Genomic DNA, 24,679 nt, shown 5'->3' on the forward strand with positions numbered 1-24,679 from the left:
GTCACCTCATATGATGTTATTTGAGAAATATGGATAAGTACCGAGTAAGTCACGTCATATGATGTTATTGGAGCTATATGGATAAGTACTGAGTAAGTCACGTCATATGATGTTATTGGAGAAATATGGATAAGTACATAGTAAGTCACGTCATATGATATTATTGGAGAAATATGGATAAGTACATAGTAAGTCACGTCATATGATGTTATTGGAGCTATATGGATAAGTACCGAGTAAGTCACGTCATATGATGTTATTGGAGAAATATGGATAAGTACATAGTAAGTCACATCATATGATGTTATTAGAGCTATATGGATAGTAAGTCACGTCATATTTTATTGGAGAAATATGGATAATTACCGATGAAGTCACGTCATATGAAGTTATTGGAGTAATAGGGATGGGTACCGAGTAAATAATCTGTTAAAAGGAAGTTATGGGAACTATACGGATAAGTACCGAGTCCATTATGGATTCAAATGAAGCTATGAGACCTGAAGGGGATAAATACGTCACCTCTTCAAAGGAAGTTACGGGACTTAAAGAGAGAGAGGTGAAACGGGATGAGATCAAATCACATCTTCCAATGAAGGAATATCTTCTTCTGATTGGTCTATCACACGGATGATGCAGTTGATTTATTTGTCACACGGATGATGTAGTTAATACAAATATGGATAACTTACATAACTTGTCGTTGGTATTCCTCCCAAAAAACAGTAGACTATAACAAAGAAAACAAAAAGCTCTCTCTTCTTTCTCAGGCGGGGGAAGGCATCACACAAACCGGTAATGACGGACTCCAGGCCTCCGTACTGAAAAATATTTATTAAAAACATTTAAACCGAACTGCTAGTTCTCATCTTGTGTCTTGATGGGGTCCATAATAAACTCTTTGCTCTTGTCGTGACGGCGTCCAAATTAAGCTCCGTTCGTATCTGGTGGTCACTGTCAACATTTATTTGAGACCGCTAATGTGTGTGTGTGTGTGTGCGTGAGAGAGAGAGAGAGAGAGAGAGAGATATTAAGTACCTAACCTATATATTATGTCACTCTCCTACGATTTTAAGTCTTATGAAAGTTATGATTTTCCAATCCTTTCGCTACAGTGAGGAGGATGTAATTGCACTTGGAATGTAGTCGAAATTACATTACAACTTCGAAATCTTTAATCATGCTTTATAACCTATGACATGGTTCATGAAATTCGGATTTGCAGAACTAAGAAAGCACATTTTGAGGAAATTCAGGATGTAAAACTAACTATATATTTTGCCATTCTTATTACCAGCTAAAGAAGACACACTTATGCCTTGGCACTTGCATGTTATTTGTAGGGCCCAGCAATTTTATAACCTGCCTGGCGTCTATCGTTAGCCTAAATCCGAAACATTGTATCAAAAAAGTTAACGCGGAATATTGCAGAGCAGCTCGTATGTGGCAGTCCACGAAACATTTACTTTACCAAAACGTAAAGCGTTTACTGCATGAGTGTACATGATTTGTTTACAAAGTATTCCTAGTACACTATTGGGCACACGTGTCGTGCACGTGAGTGGAATATGAAGCTGTGCAATATTGTAAAATATTGCACGATTCTGACAATGTAAAGTTAACGGAGACAAAAATGAGCATATAATACTATACTGTGTCATGAAACTCTGATACAGTAATATGGGGTAACCGTATGCACATGCTGACCGGAATTACCCAGTGCCAGGACACAGATACTATAGTACGAGCCGAGTTATGCACATGTCCGGTTTCGTGATGTTGTGGTACAACAGCATGAAGCGAGTTTACACCCATGCTGACTGGTATTACCCTGAAATTGCGGTAGGCCTACAACATGGTGAGGTGACTTTCTCATTTCCCGTATCCCATTAAAATCCATAGGCAAGACACAAATGCCAGATTTCAAGGAGGAAGCGCTTGCAGTAAGGAAAGAAATGGCTGCACCAGTTGCCGCACGAAACAGATTACCGCACGATGGTTAATTTTTCTCAGTTATGTACAGTACTTCTTGAACTAGCACAGAGAGAAAATAGCACTTTCGAAAAAATACGACTCACAATCAACAATAATAAATAATTGGGCCGAAAATGGTCCTTACGGAAACTGGTGTTGATCCCTTAAATGACATTATTTGTCAATTCACTCTGTTCGGTGAGTGGTGGATGATTCTATTGTAGATTACACCCTACACGTATTGTACCTGTTCTGTAATCAAAACAAGGACAAAATGTATGCTTTACCAACCGAGTTGTAATTTTTAAACAACCTTTGTTTTATTCTAACACCATCAATGATTGTTACATGGCTTTATTAACAGTCCTACACAAAAGACTGTAACATGGGTTTACTTAACAGTCCTACACAAAAGACTGTAACATGGGTTTAATTAACAGTCTTTCATAAAAGACTATAACAGGAGTTTATTTAAAAGTACTGACTGAGGATTCTAAAAAACATTTAATAAAAATTTCACATAAAAGATTGCAACGTGTCTTTTTAAAAAAAATCTTACACACAAAAACTGTAACATTGCTTTATTTAAAAGTCCTACACAAAGGACTTTAACACGGCTTTTTTAATTTAAAAGTCCCATATAAAATATTGTAACACGGATTTAGTTAAAAGTCGGGGGAGTCGAGATGGATCGGAAGCGGAGCCCTGCGATTAAAAAATGGAAAGAAAACTTGTCTGAGAAAATTTTTAAAAGGTCAGTATACTTATATTATATTGCACTGGAATCCCTTACCGTGCTGTCCAAACCGAGTGTGATCAACATGATGAAGAATATGATAGACCAGAATACGGAACCTTGCAGTGTTCCAATTGCCTCTGGATAAACAAAGAACACCAACCCTGGACCTATAAAAATATATATATATACATATAACTATATTAATAAAATCGACACACATTTAGTTAAAGTGACTTTCCATTAACCAATTTTAAATTTGGAATTATGCTATGCAAGGAATAACATATATCGTATGTTTGTATTCATGCCGCACGATGTTGTCCTAATAATAAAACTGCCCCTAACTACATTCACTTACAAAACTTTTTTTATTTTTTAAATTGAAAACCACAAAAGGGTATTAACATTTAATATTAACTGTTTTCCTTTCGTATCGTTTATTTTATTTTACTTTTGCTTTTTAAAAGTTAATGGAATTTTATTTTTTAATTTCTTTTATAAATGTTATATAAAAAAGATGAACGGTACCATATATGCTCGTCCCGTTTTTAACGATCTTTCATTTTTGTCGGAGCCACAATGGCCTTATCTTTGACTTTTCTAGAACTTATGCAAGCTCTTTACAAACTTGGGTCAAGTTACATAGTCTAGAACTAACGTTCTTATGCAAAAACCATTTTTCTTCTTTAAGTCGCCGTGACCTTGACCTTTGTGCTCCAAAAAACAATAGGTTTCTTTTGTACTAAACTTGAAAGTCATCCAGGACATATAGTCGATCACTGAACTTTTGGGAAGAAATGATGTATTTCTTGCTGTAAATCTGGCCTTAAGGTTGACGTTCGGAACGATAAGCTTTTTTCCTATCCCACATCTAAGCCATCTACAAAGTTTGTTCCAGGTCTGTGATGTAGAAACAATACCATTGTGTGAAAACCATTTCTCTTCGTTCACAGCGGCCTTGACCTTTGACAGAATAGCCTTTCTTTCTTATATCTATTGCTAAACAGCCTTCATGGTTGGTCCAGGTATGCAAGATAGAACTAATGCTTTTTTTGTGCGGAAACAAGCCTTCTTATAATTGTTGCGACCTTAAATAGTTTACCCCAATATCGATAGGATTGTCCTTACCTCAATTGTACGTTGCCAAGAAAGGTAACTACGATGGTAGCGAACTCAGAGTTATTATGCAATCACTATGTTTCTGTTCTTTGCAAAGTGGCATTGACCATCCATTGTCCAGGAAATCTATAGGGTTCTTCCTTGCCGTAAGTGCAAACCAGCAACAATGATTTTAACTATAAACGGTAGAGAAGTCAATTTCTTGTAATGAACCGATATTAACAAGCGGACTGAAAACATGATAATGTAAAAAAAGAAAAAAAGAAATTTTAACACCAGTATGTTGCAGCTACTTCCAAACCTCTTAGCAGGTTTACTCTCACGTGGTTTCATTTATGTGCCGCCACAGGGACTCTGCAAACAGCTTTACTTTATAGCAAGGGACAACGCAATGAAACTTGTTAGATCATAAAGTTCACATAAATGTCCAGAAAACCCCCCAGCAACTATTCAAACTTTTCAAGTCTTTATATGGACTCGGAAATCACGTTAGATCAAGCAGTAAGCAATAAACGTTGGTTTCAACAAAATATTAATTATAATATCTTCGTTGCATTACCAACATAATTAAACATCAGGGGGGTCAGAAAAATGATTGACAAAATTTTGCTACTGTGTTCCCATTAAAGCCAATATACTGTCAGAGTGTTCAAACACTTAGCTGACAAGTGATATTGTCAGAGTGTTCAAACACCTAGCTGACAAGTGATACTGTCAGAGTGCTCAAACACCTAGCTGACAGCAAAAGCATAAAAAGAAAATAATTTAACTATTAATCAACCCCTTCAAATTAAGGTAGACTGGTAGAGTGATATATACAAGAAAACTAAGGTAGACTGGTAGAGTGATATATACAGGAAACTTTTTTAGGTTTGTTTGAATATAATTATTGTCATAAAAATAAAAGGTCCCCTCATCCTACAACAACAAACACCCACCCACACCTTCATACTTCAGGCGTATAAAAAGTAAAATGTTTATAGCAAAGAAATAAAAGCGTCCGCGATACATTCATCATCATTTTAGTTACTAACTGGGAACGAAATAAGTATTATTGGTCCAAGATAGGAAAATGTCTTCCTTTCCAACAAGATTATTATAATAGTTTTTCTTCGACGACTCCTTCAGGGTGACTTAATGGTCACGTGTCAACTATATCAGGATGTCCTTTAAGGCAGGTTTTAACTTGATGTTGCACAAAAGCACTTGGATGAAGACTTTTTTTTTAAAAAAGTAACAGCATAAAACCCACCCAATCGTCAAGTTGATTCAGCATTTTGGAGTTTGTATTAGAAACTATCTTGTATAGCGTATGTAATTCTGCAACACATAAACGCATGAAATTGTCATAAAAACTCTTTAACATTTATGATAAAATCAAACTGTAATGAGATTTCATGAATTTCCATATCTACTTCATACGAAAGTATTTGTTATCAAAAGCATGAAACACAAACTTTAAAACACATTCAGTGAAACAAAACATGTCGGAATCAGACTAAACATCACCAGCTAACCGAAAGAGATATGTCTGTTAACGTCTAACTACAGTGATAAAATTTAAACTAGCTAATTTAATCGGTGTAAAGTTTTTCAGTTAGGAGTATATATAGAAAATAAGTTAGACCGAGAGGAAAATGTCCAACGGTATAGATTGTTTTAAAGAATTCTAATATTGAATGTCTTGAATAGATTGATGTACCAACAGTCTTCATGAATCACAGTGATATAAAGTGTTTTAGTCCGAAAAGTCAATGAACACTTTCTAATTCCAACAACTATTTTAAAAAAATGATTCCTCTCAAATTATATATGAAAACAACAGTAAATGATTCCACAGATTGAACTTAAAACGGAAATGAATAATTTTCTTTATCAAAACCTTTTATAAAATCCTAAGATACATTATAATTACCAGAATGCGGGCCTCAAGGTATACATTGTACGGTATAAGCCAGGGACATAAGGTAGACAGTGATCCGTATAAGTCAGGGACATAAGGTAGACATTGTACGGTACAAGTAGGGGTGATAAAGTTGAGTGTGTTGTGTGTGATTTGAATTTTTAACGTAGCTTTAACAATTTTTCAGTCATATCGCTACGATGTCTGCAGCGTGACAGTTATATTGATGTCTAGCACTGTGGAATCATGCCGCAGACATGTAACATGATGTCCCACCCTGTCACATTATCCTGACACCAGGCCGATCAGTTCTAACACTAATCTCTTAATGCTGAGCGCCAAGCGAGGCAGCTGTTAGTACCATTTTTGTAAGTCTTTGGTATAACTCGGCTGGGGATAGAACCCAAGACCTCCCGCATCCGAGGCGGACGCTCTAGCCACAAAGCCACCAGAGCGGTCATTATAAAGTTGACATTGTATGGAATAAATAAGGGACAGAAGGTAGACATTGTACGGTGAAAATTAAAGAAATACGATTGGCATTGTGCGGTATAAGAAAGGGACGTAAGGTGGACATTGTACGATTTAAGTTATGGACATTAGGAAGACATCGTACGGTGTACGTAAGGGAGATAAGGCAGACATTGTAAGGTACACGTCAGGGGCAGAGATATCCGTTGTATGGCATAAGTCATGGACATAATGTTGATCCTGTACGGTACAAGTCAGGGATATAGGGTAGACATATTACATAATAAGTGAGGGACATAAGGTAGACATCGTACGGTATAAAGGACACGAGATAGACATTGTACGGTATAAAGGACACGAGATAGATATCGTACGGTATAAAGGACACGAGATAGACATTGTACGGTATAAAGGATACGAGATAGACATCGTACGGTGTAAAGGACACGATATAGACATTGTACAATATAAAGGACACGAGATAGACATTGTGCGATATAAAGGACACGAGATAGACATCGTACGGTATAAAGGACACGAGATAGACATTGTGCGATATAAAGGACACGAGATAGACATCGTACGGTATAAAGGACACGAGATAGACATTGTGCGATATAAAGGACACGAGATAGACATCGTACGGTATAAAGGACACGATATAGACATTGTACGGTATAAAGGACACGAGATAGACATCGTACAATATAAAGGACACGAGATAGACATTGTGCGATATAAAAGACACGAGATAGACATTGTATGAAATAAAGGACACGGGATAGATATTGTACGGTATAAAGGACACTGGATAGACATTGCACGGTATAAAGGACACGAGCTAGACATTGTACGGTATAAAGGACACGAGATAGACATTTTAAGATATAAAGGACACGAGATAGACATTTTACGGTATAAAGGACACGAGATAGACATTGTACGGTATAAGTAAGGGACATACGTTTGACTTTGTGGAGTATATAGTAATATGACATTCTTACTTACGGAGCTTTGGCAGCTAATTTATTTAGAACACATCACACATTCCACGCAAGTTGATAACCGAGATTCTTGAATTTTTTCATCATTCCTTATCTTGAAGAAAAATATATTTTCCCCGAGAAAATATGCAGAATTTTACAACGTAACAGTGTTATCTGTGTGCAATGTCGTAAAACTCTCAGAGATTAGCACTTCTATGTCAGAGGTCTACTAAAAGAGAAGTGGTTCTTAACTGATAAAGTTTTCTCTTCAAAAGATTGACTTCATATCGTCCACGTAGCCACATACATGGCAACTGATAAATTAGTGGGATAAGAAATAGCTTCAAAATTGTCTAAATCTTGTCATATCTCCAGAAATTGGTAGCTCGTACGAACTAAGTAAATGATTATTTAACAATTTACTCAACCGAAACCTTGAATTCCACTTCTGAATTTCTAGAACTATGCTGGAGTTTATGAACGTAGGTAAAATATTAATACTTACAGACTTTATTATTTTTAAAAAGAAATTTTTTAAAAATAATATAACAAGCGAAGTTCGAGGGATGAAGGCATTTTCGAAACTGTAACAGTCGCAAATTAAGCTGTATTAAATGTGAGATACACGCAAGTAGTAACAGATCAGCGACATATTTAATATCGAATAAACCCCTTTTGTAGACTTGAAAACTAAAATATCACGCTCTTCAACGGGTTAGAATCCATCAGAACGAGCCTAGGACAAAAGTAGCGCGAGCATCACCTTGAAGATGTCATGATATTAACTCCTTTAATTTACTCCGAAGTATATTTTCCCGCGACACTTGACCTGTCGATTGTGAAGTATATCAAGTAACATATTTATCTCAATTCGAGTATGATAATTCTCGCACGTGACCATCTCTTCTGCTGCTTTCAGATGATTTATCCGTACGGTCTAGTTCACATGTAATTTGGTTTTATATTGAAGGTTGCGCTGGGGTCATTCCTCACGCCATTTTAACATTCGAAAGGCAATGAACCGTTATAGTGATGGAGCCAAGAAGTCATGAGGCGACGCTGTTTAATGTGATAAGTCAATTAAGTAATCTAATGATCCTCGTATTAGTATGCAGTATCTTTCTAGGTCGTTCCATGGCTTTGCCGCTATATCTTTTCATAGTCATTTCGTTCCGAAGACTAATGGATGCAACCAGTGCCAACTAAAAAAGTCATAAATATTTCTAAAAAGCGCGCGCGCGCTCGTCTATGTGTTTGTTTTGGGTTTTTACCATCTAACTATAAAGAAACCTTGTTCTATGAAACGACCCGCATGCTTTGCGGTCATTTTATTCTTTTGGGAAGGGATTCGCTCCTGCTTTACCACACCACACCCCGAGATTAATGCTACCCCCACCCCATCGGTTCTCTGTCCTGAACTGTTATCTGTTGATTAAAAACTAATGCAGTATAGGTGAAAGAAACGTAATCTGGACAACTGTCCGTCTGTTTACCGTATTCCTTGAAATTACGCATCCGTATTTTTACTTTTTATCATTCACCGTGACAAATAACTGATAAATTTAATTTATTTATTTATCATCCTTGTAAAACACAGTTCCGTTAGTGGAATGAAAAATTATTAGAAAGGTTAATGTAATTATGTACATGTTCCATATCGTGATTATATCGAAGGATTCACACATTAACGTGACTACGAAGGATTCACACATTAACGTGACTATGAAGGATTCACACATTAACGTGACTATGAAGGATTCACACATTAACATGACTACTACGGATTCACACAATAACGTGACTATGAAGGATTCACACAATAACGTGACTATGAAGGATTCACACATTAACGTGACTATGAAGGATTCACACAATAACGTGACTATGAAGGATTCACACATTAACGTGACTATGAAGGATTCACACATTAACGTGACTATGAAGGATTCACACAATAACGTGACTATGAAGGATTCACACAATAACGTGACTATGAAGGATTCACACAATAACGTGACTATGAAGGATTCATACAATAACGTGACTATGAAGGATTCACACATTAACGTGACTACGAAGGATTCACACATTAACGCGAATATGAAGGTTTCACACAATAACGTGATTATGAAGGATTCACACATTAACGTGACTATGAAGGATTCACACATTAACGTGACTATGAAGGATTCATACAATAACGTGACTATGAATGAACGAGCATGGCTAGTAATAGTCTGCAACAACAACTACCACCTAGTTCCATATTCGTCATCACAAAGGTATTCAATAGCAACAACTACCACCTAGTTCTATGTTGGTCATCACAAAGGTATTCAATAGCAACAACTACCACCTAGTTCCATGTTGGTCATCACAAAGGTATTCAATAGCAACAACTACCACCTAGTTCCATGTTGGTCATCACAAAGGTATTCAATAGCAACAACTACCACCTAGTTCCATGTTGGTCATCTCAAATATATTTAATAGCAACAACTGCCGTCTTGTTAAATGTTGTTGATCACAAAGGTATTCAATAGCGACATCTACCGTCTACATTAATGTCGGTCACCTCAAAAGTATTCAATAGCAACAACCACCATCCAGTTCCATGTTGGTCATCTCAAATGTATTCAAGGGCAACAATTACCGTCTAGTTCCATGTTAGTCATCACAAAGGAATTTAATAGCAATATCACCGTCCAGTCCAACGTTGGTCATCTCATATGTATTCAATAGCAACAATTACCGTCTAGTTCCATGTTGGTCATCACAAACGTATTCAATAACAATAAATACCGTCTATTTCCATGTTGATCCTCTCAAAGGTATTCAGTAGCAACAAATAACGTCTAGTTCCATGCTGGTCATTACAAAAGTATTCAATAACAACAATTACCGTCTAGTTCCATGCTGGTCATTACAAAAGTATTCAATAACAACAACTACCGTCTAGTTCCGTGTTGGTCATCACAAACATTCAATAACAATAAATACCGTCTATTTCCATGTTGATCCTCTCAAAGGTATTCAATAGCAACAAATAACGTCTAGTTCCATGCTGGTCATCACAAAAGTATTCAATAACAACAACTACTGTCTAGTTCCGTGTTGGTCATCACAAACGCACTCTAACACAGTTATGATCACTAAAGACCAACCAATTATATCTGAACTTAATTTTTGATAGTTACCTTTTAATCGTGTTTTAGATTGCTTATCAAAGCAAACTTAGAAATGACCTACATCCAAAATGATTATTCGAATATAAGTCACAGCCTATTAGATAAGTTCATTTGGAAGGAACTTTGTTGGCAAAATAGAGTTTGGTTCTTTCTTTCAATTTACTTTATTGTGACGTCATCACTAATGAACTGGGATACACTAAGCTAAACGTGCACATAAACACAATTTATACAATTAACACCACCACCTTAGCTGTCACGTGAGACTGATACACATATTTACTTTATGGAAACATTTTACAAACCCTCGATGGCTAGCTCGTCTAAGTCTCGTCCTTGAATATGAGCCATGTAACCAAGCACAGTAAAGACCACGAAGCCAGCCAGCAAGCTTGTTAAGCAGTTGATGGAGGCTGTTACCATGGCGTCCCTGGAAAAAGAGACAATATAATGAAATATGAATAACTATGGCTTACAATTTCAGTGAAACTTTTGCCATTTTACACAAAGCCTTAATTATCCGTCCTCATTACAATATTTAAAAGAAAGAAACGGGCAACGTGCGAGATAAGTACAATAGCATACGCAAATGAGAATAGCTTTTTTATATATATATATATATATATATATATATATATATATATATATATATATATATATATATATATATATATATATATAATGTAGATTTCCTGGTATCGTTTGTAACAAGTCTTTAAAGTGCTAAAGCATCCACCAGTGACAAGTGTTCTAACTGGAATAACATCAATACCAACATGTCTGCCAGTAGCTTCTCGAGGGTCGGTGGTTCTTTCTAGGGATTTCCTGGGTTCTTCCTCCACCATTAATACTGGCCGCCATGTATAGCCTATCGTGTGCTTAAAATGGCGTTAAACCCTACAACAACCACAACAACCACAACCAAATAGGCCGCTAAAATGCTAAAGCGTCCATTAGTAACAAGTGTTCAAAATGGAAGAACATCAATATCAACAAGCCTTTAAAGTGCTAAAGCATTCATTAGTAACAAGTGTTCAAAATGGAAGGACATCAATACCAACAAATCTTTAAAGTGCTACCACGTCCATCCGTATGTTTTATTGCGTATAGACTATATATTTTACATTTTGTGTAGTTGATGTATATTTTACATTGTGTGTAGATTATGTATATTTTACATTGTGTGTAGATTATGTATATTTTACATTGTGTGTAGATTATGTATATTTTACAATGTGTGTAGATTATGTATATTTTACACTGTGTGTAGATGTTCTATATTCATGTATGTTTTATTGTGTTTAACGCCATTTTTTCGCGCACGATAGGCTTGCATGGCGCCCAGTATTAATGGTGGGGAAAGAACCCTTAAAAGTCCCGGAAAGAACCACCGACCCACGAGAAGCTAATTTTATTATGTATAGATGACAGGTAGTGCGTTATGTTTAGATGATGTACAATTTACATTGTGTGTAGATTATGTATATTACATATATTTTACATTGTGTGTAGACTGTGTATATTTTACATTGTATGTAGACTATGTATATTTTACAATGTGTGTAGAATATTTATATTTTACATTGTGTCTAGACTGTATATTTTACATCGTGTATAGATGATGCATATTTTATATTGTGTGTAGATTATGCATATTATGTATATTTTACATTGTGTGTAGATGATGTATATTTTACATTGTGTGTAGACAATGTTTATTTTACATTACATGTAGATTATGTATATCATATATATTTTATATTGTGTGTACTCTATGTTTATTTTACTTTGTGTGTAGACTATGAATATGTCACACTGTGTGTAGACTATATTTTCAATTGTTTGTAGACTATTTTTTAAATTGTGTCTAGACTATGTATACTTTACACTGTGTGTAGACTATTTATATTTTACATTGTGTGTAGTTTATTTATATTTTACACTGTGTGTAAACTATGTATATTTTACATTATGTGTAGACTATATATATTTTTTACAATGTGTGTAGACTATGTTGTTACATTGTGTCTAGACTGTATATTTTATATTGTGTGTAGATTATGTATGTTTTAAATTGTGTGTAGATGATGTATATTTTACACTGTGTGTAGATGATGTATATTTTGCATTGTGTGTAGATGATGTATATTTTACATTGTGTTTAGACTGTATATTTTACATTGTGTGTAGACTGCTTTTTTTACTTTGTGTGTAGATGATGTATATTGATGTAAGTTTTATTGTGTGTAGACTATTTATGGTACATTGTGTGTAGATGATGTACATTATTATATGTTGTACTGAGTGTATACTATGTATTTTACATTCTGTGTAGATTATATTATATATATTTTATGTTGTGTGTAGACCATGCATATTTTACATTGTGTAGACTATGTAATATTACACTGTGTGTAGATTATGTATATTATGTATATTTACATTGGGTGTAGACCATGTATTTTTACATTTGTGTAGACTATTTATTTTTTACATTGTGTGTAGATTATGTATATTATGTATATTTTACACTGGGTGCAGACCATGTATTTTTACATTGGGTGTAGACTATGTATTTTTACATTGTGTGTAGACCATGTATATTTTATTTTGTATGTAGACCATGTATATTTTATATTGTGTAGACTATGTAATATTACACTGTCTTTAGATTATGTATATTATGTATATTTTACATTGGGTGTAGACCATGTATTTTTACATTGGGTGTAGACCATATATTTTTACATTTGTGTAGACTATTTATTTTTTACATTGTGTGTAGATTATGTATATTTACATTGTGTGTAGACCATGTATTTTTACATTGTGTGTAGACAATGTATATTTTGCATTGTGTGTAGACTATTTTTATTTTACACTGTGTGTAGATTATGTATATTTTACATTGTGTGTAGTCTATATATATATATATATATATATATATATATATATATATATATATATTACATTGTGTGTAGACAGTTTTTCCTTTACATTGTGTTTAGACTATTCATATTTTACATTGTGTGTAGGTTATGTATATTTTACAATGTGTGTAATCTATTTATATTTTATTTTACATTGTGTGTAGACCATGTATTTTTACATTGTGTAGACTATTAATATTTTACATTGTGTGTAGATTATGTATATTTTACATGTGTGTAGTCTATTTATATTTTATTTTACATTGTGTGTAGACTATGCATATATACATTTTGTGTAATATATATATATATATATATATATATATATATATATATATATATATATTGCATTGTGTGTAGACAGTTTTTCTTTAACATTCTGTCTAGACTATGTATATTTTATATTGCGTGTAGACGATGTATATTTTAAATTGTCTAGACGATGTATATTTTAAATTGTGTGTAAACTATGTATATTTTATATTGTGTGTAGATGATGTATATTCTACAATGTGTGGAGATGATGTATAATTTAAACTGTGTGTAGAATATGTATATTTTACATTGTGTGTACATTATGTATATTATACATTGTGTGTAGAGTGTATATATATATATATATATATATATATATATATATATATATATATATATATAGTGTGTTGATGATGTATATTTTAAATTGTGGGTAGATGATGTATATTTTACTTTTTGTGTAGAGTATGTATATTGATGTATGTTTTATATTGTTTATATAATGTATATTTTACATTGTGTGTAGATTATGTACATGTTTTGTTGTGTGTAGATTAGGTATGAGTTACATTGTGGGTAGATTATATATATTACATTGTGTGTAGATTATGTATGTTACATTGTGTGTGGATGACATCCATTGCATTGTGTGTAGATTATGTATGTTTTACATTGTGTGTAGATTATGTATATTTTACATTGTGTGTAGATTATGTTATGTTGTACCATGTGTGTAGATGTATATTTTACACTGTGTGTAGATTATGTATATTTTACATTGTGTGTAGATTATGTACATGTTTCGTTGTGTGTAGATTATGTACATGTTTCGTTGTGTGTAGATTATGTATGTTTTACATTGTGTGTAGATTATGTATATTTTACATTGTGTGTAGATTATGTATATTTTACATTGTGTGTAGATTATGTACATTTTACATTCTGTGTAGATGATGTATATTTTACATTCTGTGTAGATGATGTATATTTTACATTGTGTGTTGATTATGTATATTTTACATTGTGTGTAGATTATGTACATGTTTCGTTGTGTGTAGATTAGGTATGTGTTACATTGTGGGTAGGTTATGTATATTCATGTATATTTTATATTGTGTGGAGATGACATCCATTGCATTGTGTGTAGATTATGTATATTTTACATTGTGTGGAGATGATGTATATTTTACATTGTGTGTAGATTATGTATGTTGTACCATGTGTGTAGATGTATATTTTACACTGTGTGTAGATTATGTATATTTTACATTGTGTGTAGATTATGTACATGTTTCGTTGTGTGTAGATTATGTACATGTTTCGTTGTGTGTAGATTATATATGTTTTACATTGTGTGTAGATTATGTATATTTTACATTGTGTGTAGATTATGTATATTTTACATTGTGTGTAGATTATGTACATTTTACATTCTGTGTAGATGATGTATATTTTACATTGTGTGTAGATTATGTATATTTTACATTGTGTGTAGATTATGTACATGTTTCGTTGTGTGTAGATTAGGGATGTGTTACACTGTGGGTAGATTATGTATGTTGATGTATGTTTTATGTTGTTTATATTATGTATATTAGATTGTGTATGGATGATATACATTGCGTTGTGAAGAATATGTATGTTGTACCATATGTGCAGATTATGTATATTTTACATTGTGTGGAGATGATGTATATTTTACATTGTGTGTAGATTATGTACATGTTTTGTTGTGTGTAGATTAGGTATGTGTTACACTGTGGGTAGATTATGTATATTCATGTATATTTTATATTGTTTATATTATGTATATTACATTGTGTGTGGATGATATACATTGCGTTGTGTAGAATATGTTGTACCATATGTGTAGATTATATATATTTTACATAGTCTGTAGATGATGTATATTTTACAGATAATGTATATTTACACTGTGTGTAGCTGATATATATTGCATTGTGTAGATGGTATATACTTTACATTGTGTGTAGATTATGTATATTTTACATTGTGTGTAGATGATGTATATTTTACATTGTACGTGGTGGATCACAATAGTAAAGCCACGCTCCCCAACTAAAATGACAAAAAATCTAGTAGCCTACATAAAATACTGCATATATCAAAACATAATGCAATGATAGAGATGAAAAATTATATATGTCATTTTTGGTACAAACTGTTGATAAGTCCGCTAGTAATTGATCATTAGTCATTTATGAACTTTGTATTCTGCCTACATATAGACTGTAGTAGTTTCTGGTAAAATTGTCTTGTTCATATATTGAAATGCAAATCCAGATTCAGTATTTGATGAAGCAAGCGACGATATTTTTAAAAGTGAGAAAATGAAAGACAGTGTTTGGTGTTTCATAGAACAGCTTTAAACATACATGTAGCAGTTATTATGGAATTTGTTGTAGCTGGACAGTGCTAGAAGAGTTCCAAACCCTGGTCCCAGCGAGAAGAAAATTTGCGCTGCGGCATCAATCCACACCTGAAAGACAGACGGACAAAAACAATTGATCACCTTGTTAATCATTATTTGTCATGTGCATTAATTACCACGCTTGCCTTATATATTTTGTCAGGTGTCTCCCATCCTTGTTATTTAGTTATTAATTCTTATTACCTTTATGACATCTTAACAGTAGGTATATATATATAGGTATGTAATGTTTATTTCACTGAGAGAATACATGTATATTAGTTTGTTACCCCTGTACATTCCTGAAATGTATTATAGTGATTTTGTTTTTCTTCCCCGAATTAGGAATTAGTACTTACCCCGGGATCCGCTAGCCGCTCCCACTTGGGTGTGATGTAATATTTTATTCCATTTAGAGCCCCGTCCAGCGTACATCCCCGTATGAGCAGTATCGCAAGGACAAAATAGGGTACCGTGGCTGTAATCCACACCGCCTGAAACGATATAAAAAAACGTATATTCATATATCTCTCTCTCTCTCTCTCTCTCTCTCTCTCTCTCTCTCTCTCTTGGTACAGTAGTGTCTTCATTAACATCACCCGTGGGTCATTAACGCAAATACTTTCAAAAGTCACCAGCGGATATATGTCGAACATCGTCATCTGTTTCGGATGCGAGTCGAATAACTTGGGAGTACCTGAAACATACTCACAGGTAATCGTTGTGACACTTCCAAAATGACAGGTTTTGGTGAAGAAACATCCTACTTGAGATGACAATAACGTATACATATAAAATGATATTCAACAATCAATGAAATATATGCACTTTTAATATTTGCTGTTATTGGTAAAACTTTGTAATGAAAATAAAAGCAAACAAAAATTTCAAGAAATCGTTCGATTTTAATAACCTGAAACTATAGCTAACGTTAATGTGAGTAATGTAACGTCATCAAGTGACTGTGAAGTCATAAACGTTATAGCATAATACAGCGACGTGCTTAAAAGCAGTTCAAAACGGTAATTACTGAAATCCGATTTTTTTTTGCGTGCATGACATAGAAAATGCATAGGACGTCCAGATCGATCTGAACTATAATGGGTCACCATCAATCGGAATATCCTCGGCCTTTCCAATTTATTTTTTATTCCAACTTCGGAGTTTATTTCTTGGCGAGACGGAATTGGATGAGCGATTTTACGATCGCGATCGGAACATCGTTAGCTCTTTCTGTCAGGTCGAAAAGAATTCTCGGTATTAGGTCGAGAAGTATTCTTGGTAGTAGTTGTACACTCAAGTTTGATGTGTTTGGTGATTCGTCGCATGTTAGGACAGGAAAGGCCTAGAATGTTCCGACTGAGACTTTATTCTGTCCACAATCATATTGTTCCATACGAAGAAAAGTAGTTCAGAATCTAGTTCTCAGTGGGGACGAACAACATCCAAGGTTCCTTTGTCGACTTGACAGAAAAGCCCAGCTTGTTCCGACTGCTTCTGTTCGGCGATCGGAACATCGCAGGACCGTTTCTGTCTTGGTCGTGAAATAATCTCGGTACCAGTTTTAGGAGTACACATCAATTTGAAACGTCTGATGATTCGACATCGGCGAAGTGCACCACATATACAACCACAGCAACGGTCGCAAATATTGTCATTGTGACTTTGCCTCCCTCCGCCATCATATTGTCAAATCTGAACGAATGTTAACCTTGGTCTGTCCAGAATAATGGGGACGAATTACATCCGAGGTTTCTTTATCGAAATAGCTGAAAGGCAGAGAATGTCCGATTGTTCGGATCGGATCACAACGCCAGCTCCATCTGTCATCGCTATGCATTGCTAAGTCAAACCATGGGCTTGGGAATTGTTGTTGTTGTTGTTGTTGTTGTACGGTTTTAACGCCATTTTTCAGCACACCATAGACTATACATGGCGGCCATTATTAATGGTGGAGGAAGAACCCGGGGAAAACCCCGGAAAGAACCACCGACCCACGAGAAGCTACTGGCAAGCTTTCTCACATACCCACATTGGCTGAATCCAAGACTCGAACCCACGCAGACAGAGGTGAGATGGCAGTGATCCGTAACGGAGAGCGCTTTAGACCACTCGACCACTCGGGGCCCACGGCTTGGGAATTAAAGAGAAGTGAACCTAAAACAAAGCGCATCACTTTCTGGGGCGCTAAGCGGCGCTGCAGGTGTGAATTATTATTGAATAAAATTAACAATAAAAAAGCATGCCAATTAAATAGCCCTGTAAACTTAGACTGAAGTGTATTACATTAATAACGGAAAAAAGCATGCTAAACCTAGAGTATGCTAATCCAAATCCAACTCTAGAGTTTAATAAAAGTAAAATTTATTGCAACGAAGGAAATGTTGTAAATTAATTTAATTAATTTAATTGGTCTAAATTAATCTAAATTGGTTTTGATGTCATACACATGTCAACACCTGCTCAAAGCATAGGATCAAAATGGAACCGCCTGATGGGCGTAACTTTACCATAAACACCTTAGTTTGTCTTTGCTAGATTCAGCGGCACTTTTAACACATAATTGGATATATCATTCCATGGAAATTGGAATAAAGTGCCTTTCACAGTGTCATCCCAAAGCAGCAGGCCCCAGTATGTCAGCCGGCCCTGGTATCGAGCCAGTCATCCTTGGATTACGATCTAACAGATGAACTATCGCGGATCCCGTATATACCGTAGACTAAGTCCAATGCGGATACAGTACCTTAGAATATTACCTTAGAAGTCCAATGCGGATACAATACCTTAGAATATTACCTTAGAAGTCCAATGCGGATACATTACCTTAGAATATTACCTTAGAAGTCCAATGCAGATACAGTACCTTAAGGCTGATATCCTTAACTGGCTATGCAGATACAATAATGAATAGGCCGAGATTAACATTCCCGTTGATGTGATACAATAATGGACAGACCAAGGTTAACATTCCTGTTGATGTGATACAATAATGGACAGACCAAGGTTAACATTCCTGTTGATGTGATACAATAATGGACAGACCAAGGTTAACATTCCTGTTGATGTGATAGAATTATGAATAGGCCGAGATTAACATTCCCGTTGACGTGATACAATAATGGACAGACCAAGGTTAACATTCCTGTTGATGTGATAGAATTATGAATAGGCCGAGATTAACATTCCCGTTGACGTGATACAATAATGGACAGACCAAGGTTAACATTCCTGTTGATGTGATAGAATTATGAATAGGCCGAGATTAACATTCCCGTTGATGTGATACAATAATGGACAGACCAAGGTTAACATTCCTGTTGATGTGATAGAATCATGAATAGGCCGAGATTAATATTCCCGTTGACGTGATACAATAATGGACAGACCAAGGTTAACATTCCTGTTGATGTGATAGAATCATGAATAGGCCGAGATTAATATTCCCGTTGATATGATACAATAATGGACAGACCAAGGTTAACATTCCTGTTGATGTGATAGAATTATGAATAGACCGAGATTAACATTCCCGTTGACGTGATACAATAATGGACAGACCAAGGTTAACATTCCTGTTGATATGATACAATAATGGACAGACCAAGGTTAACATTCCTGTTGATGTGATAGAATTATGAATAGACCGAGATTAACATTCCAGTTGATGTGATACAATAATGGACAGACCAAGGTTAACATTCCTGTTGATATGATACAATAATGGACAGACCAAGGTTAACATTCCTGTTGATGTGATAGAATTATGAATAGACCGAGATTAACATTCCCGTTGATGTGATACAATAATGGACAGACCAAGGTTAACATTCCTGTTGATGTGATACAATAATGGACAGACCAAGGTTAACATTCCTGTTGATGTGATAGAATTATGAATAGGCCGAGATTAACATTCCCGTTGATGTGATACAATAATGGACAGACCAAGGTTAACATTCCTGTTGATGTGATAGAATTATGAATAGGCCGAGATTAACATTCCCGTTGACGTGATACAATAATGGACAGACCAAGGTTAACATTCCTGTTGATGTGATAGAATTATGAATAGACCGAGATTAACATTCCCGTTGATGTGATACAATAATGGACAGACCAAGGTTAACATTCCTGTTGATGTGATACAATAATGGACAGACCAAGGTTAACATTCCTGTTGATGTGATAGAATTATGAATAGGCCGAGATTAACATTCCCGTTGATGTGATACAATAATGGACAGACCAAGGTTAACATTCCTGTTGATGTGATAGAATTATGAATAGGCCGAGATTAACATTCCCGTTGATGTGATACAATAATGGACAGACCAAGGTTAACATTCCTGTTGATGTGATACAATAATGGACAGACCAAGGTTAACATTCCTGTTGATGTGATAGAATCATGAATAGGCCGAGATTAATATTCCCGTTGATGTGATACAATAATGGACAGACCAAGGTTAACATTCCTGTTGATGTGATAGAATTATGAATAGGCCGAGATTAACATTCCCGTTGATGTGATACAATAATGGACAGACCAAGGTTAACATTCCTGTTGATGTGATAGAATTATGAATAGGCCGAGATTAATATTCCCGTTGACGTGATACAATAATGGACAGACCAAGGTTAACATTCCTGTTGATGTGATAGAATTATGAATAGGCCGAGATTAACATTCCCGTTGATGTGATACAATAATGGACAGACCAAGGTTAACATTCCTGTTGATGTGATAGAATTATGAATAGGCCGAGATTAACATTCCCGTTGATGTGATACAATAATGGACAGACCAAGGTTAACATTCCTGTTGATGTGATAGAATTATGAATAGGCCGAGATTAACATTCCCGTTGATATGATACAATAATGGACAGACCAAGGTTAACATTCCTGTTGATGTGATAGAATTATGAATAGGCCGAGATTAACATTCCCGTTGATATGATACAATAATGGACAGACCAAGGTTAACATTCCTGTTGATGTGATAGAATTATGAATAGGCCGAGATTAACATTCCCGTTGATGTGATACAATAATGGACAGACCAAGGTTAACATTCCTGTTGATGTGATAGAATTATGAATAGACCGAGATTAACATTCCCGTTGATGTGATACAATAATGGACAGACCAAGGTTAACATTCCTGTTGATGTGATAGAATTATGAATAGGCCGAGATTAACATTCCCGTTGACGTGATACAACAATGGACAGGAAGAGGTTAAGATTCCCGTTTATATGATACAGTAATTGACTGGCCGAGATTATCATCCCGTTTATATGATACAGTAACTGACTGGCCGAGATTATCATCCCGTTTATATGATACAGTAATTGACTGGCCGAGATTATCATCCCGTTGATATGATACAGTAATTGACAGGCCGAGATTATCATCTCCGTTGATGTGATAACAGGATGGACATGGCGAGAGTAAGATCATCGCTGACGTGATACAAACCCACCAAAGGTTAATACATAGCGGATGCTTTGCCCTTGAAGCGGACGAAAGCGAAATTGATTGCTTCGCTTAGAGGTTCAGTTTCAGCCTTATCGGGGCTCGAACATAACACTGTCTAAATCTAAATCAAAACAACCTAGAACATGAATATGTTGTTTTCTTTTTAAATAGAAACTTACTTGTAACATAATTAGGTTCATATACTTGATTACAGAGGCACATTTGGTATACTTGCCTTTCCTGAAGATTTGATGCCCTTCCACATTGAAAAGTATACAATGATGAAGACAGCCAACAAACAAAGGCATAATGACCATTTTACTCCCCCCAGGTTGTTTATTCCCGTTGATTTTTGTAACTCTAGCGTACTGTATCTACAAAAAAATGAATGAAAATGTAAACGTTAGGGCTAGGTTTGAAGTAAAACGTGAACAAAAACAATTCGTCGGGAAGTCACGAAAATTAAATACTTATAAATATTCTTCCCTTTCGACGGTTTAAAACCCCTCGTTTTGTGTCCATCGACGGTATTATGGACCCCTAGTTTTGTGTCCATCGACGGTACTATGGAAACCTAGTTTTGTGCCCATCAAATGCTATTACAGACCCGCCCTTTTCCTCGTAGTTCTCACAAATAAAACAATCGTAAATACCGGCGCACCCTTCAGTCTGTTGGTATTTCTTTCAATGGATAGTATGGTTTTCCTACGGTAGATTGCAGTCGGAAGAATGCTCGGTTTTATCCGTCGTAGGAAATTCTTCTGCGAAACTGCCCATCCCATGGATCCCAGATTGGAAAAGATCTCTTAAGTCCACCCTTCAATCTGAGGGCTAGCTCCCCCAACCAGACCCTCTAATGCAGCTAAGTACAACCAACGCGCACCCATCACGAATATACTGAATCCCACTTACTTTAAGAAACACATTGGAGTTACTTATCTTATTATCGAAATAAAGTTAAAAGTATTGTTTGTTTTTTGTAAATCGATTTTCACCGTACCATGGCCTCTGCATTAAAGAATCAATTTAATCACATTTATCGATTGATCAATGAATGAGAGAGAGAGAGAGAGAGAGAGAGAGAACGCTGGTTGTTTGGCTGATTTATGACAGACAGACAGATAGATAGACAGGGCTTCTTAGTATTATACACATGTTGAGGATGGATGGATAGATTGATTTAATGATTGGTTGGTCTCTTATTCGTTTGGCTGGTTGATAAATTTTTCAGTTAAATGATTGATTAATTGATCGGTGAAATGGTTGCTTGAGTGGTCGGTTAAATGGTTGATTAATTGGTCGGTTAAATGGTTGATAAATTGGTCCGTTAAATGGTTGATTGGTTGGTCGGTTAAATGGTTGATTGATTGGTTGGTTAAATGGTTGATTGATTGGTCGGTTAAATGGTTAACTAATTGATTGGCTAAATGGTTGATTGAGTGGTCGGTTAAATGATTGATTGGTTGGTCGGTTAAATGGTTGATTGATTGGTCAGTTAAATAGTTGATTGATTGGTCGGTTAAATGGTTGATGGAGTGGTCAGTTAAATGGTTGATTGATTGGTTGATTAATTGGTCGGTTAAATGGTTGATTGATTGGTCGGTTAAATGGTTGATTTTGGATGATCTGTGTTTTAACTCAATGCTCATAAACATCTTATTGGAATCAAAATACAGTCAAACAATGGAAATGTAGTGCCTGATGCTTTCGCCTTCTTTAAAATGTAAGCTAGTTGCGTATTACTATATAACACTATAAAACTAAGGAATGGAAATGTTAAGGTTACCAGTATTTGTAATTACACAGCAATTTATAAGAAACCCTCGCTCCCCTCAGCAACCACCCCACCAGTCCAAGGATGTATAACCATGATACGCTACTTCCCAAATCGCTAACAAACTACACTGTAGATGATGTTAGAGGGGACCAGTCTAGGTCAACTCGCGTATAGTATAGTATAGTATAGTATAGTATAGTATAGTATAGTATAGTACAGTACAGTATAGTATAGTACAGTAGAGTATAGTATAGTATATAGTATAGTATAGTATAGTATAGTATAGTATAGTATAGTATAGTATAGTATAGTACAGTATAGTATAGTATAGTATATAGTATAGTATAGTATAGTACAGTACAGTACAGTACAGTACAGTACAGTATAGTACAGTAGAGTAGAGTAGAGTAGAGTAGAGTAGAGTATCTTATAAAGGTTTACAGAAATAAGCAGCACAATCCTCGCTATACAGTGAAAACTAATTTAGACAACCAAGCAAAAGCATATATATATATATATATATATATATATATATATATATATATATATATATATATATATATATTAAAGATAAATTCTCAAAATACAATGTCAAATTCTCAATATAAAGCCCACTCATTACAAAGTACGTACACTTACACATATTAAATTTGACTATCTTATAAGAAAATGTCATATTCACATTTTATGACAAGATTAGTACTTAATAAATACTATTCTGCAGCGGATAAAGTAGTACTGTTGATGAATAAACTCTTGTACTTACAAATAACACTCTACCACAGTTAAAGTAGTACTCTGGGAAATTAAACTCTTGTACCTACAAATAACACTCTACCACAGCTAAAGTAGTACTCTGGGAAATTAAACTCTTGTACCTACAAATAACACTCTACCACAGCTAAAGTAGTACTCTGGGAAATTAAACCCTTGTACCTACAAATAACACTCTACCACAGCTAAAGTAGTACTCTGGGAAATTAAACCCTTGTACCTACAAATAACACTCTACCACAGCTAAAGTAGTACTCTAGGAAATTAAACTCTTGTACCTACAAATAACACTCTAACACAGCTAAAGTAGTACTCTGGGAAATTAAACTCTTGTACCTTCAAATAACACTAGCACAGCTAAAGTAGTACTCTGGGAAATTAAACTCTTGTACCTACAAATAACACTCTAACACAGCTAAAGTAGTACTCTGGGAAATTAAACCCTTGTACCTACAAATAACACTCTACCACAGCTAAAGTAGTACTCTAGGAAATTAAACTCTTGTACCTACAAATAACACTCTAACACAGCTAAAGTAGTACTCTGGGAAATTAAACTCTTGTACCTACAAATAACACTCTACCACAGCTAAAGTAGTACTCTGGGAAATTAAATTCTTGTACTTACAAATAACACTCTACCACAGCT

General features: G+C 34.9%; 1 protein-coding gene across 1 annotated transcript in view; it reads right to left on the bottom strand.

Moving 5' to 3' along the window:
* The window catches only part of LOC149779694 (sodium-dependent serotonin transporter-like), a 105,955-nt gene that overhangs the window by 8,471 nt on the left and 72,805 nt on the right, over positions 1-24,679 (bottom strand). Inside the window, exons 4-9 of the mRNA XM_089940544.1 lie at positions 21,715-21,853; positions 16,356-16,490; positions 15,962-16,065; positions 10,686-10,810; positions 2,768-2,880; positions 693-821 (exon numbers count right to left, since the gene is read on the bottom strand). Of these exons, the coding sequence (XP_089796670.1) occupies positions 693-821; positions 2,768-2,880; positions 10,686-10,810; positions 15,962-16,065; positions 16,356-16,490; positions 21,715-21,853 (745 nt within the window). The remainder of the gene's footprint in view (positions 1-692; positions 822-2,767; positions 2,881-10,685; positions 10,811-15,961; positions 16,066-16,355; positions 16,491-21,714; positions 21,854-24,679) is intronic.

The sequence above is a fragment of the Sinohyriopsis cumingii genome, chromosome 17 (assembly GCF_028554795.1).
Source record: "Sinohyriopsis cumingii isolate HCF-2022 chromosome 17, ASM2855479v2, whole genome shotgun sequence".
NCBI lineage: Eukaryota > Metazoa > Mollusca > Bivalvia > Unionida > Unionidae > Sinohyriopsis > Sinohyriopsis cumingii.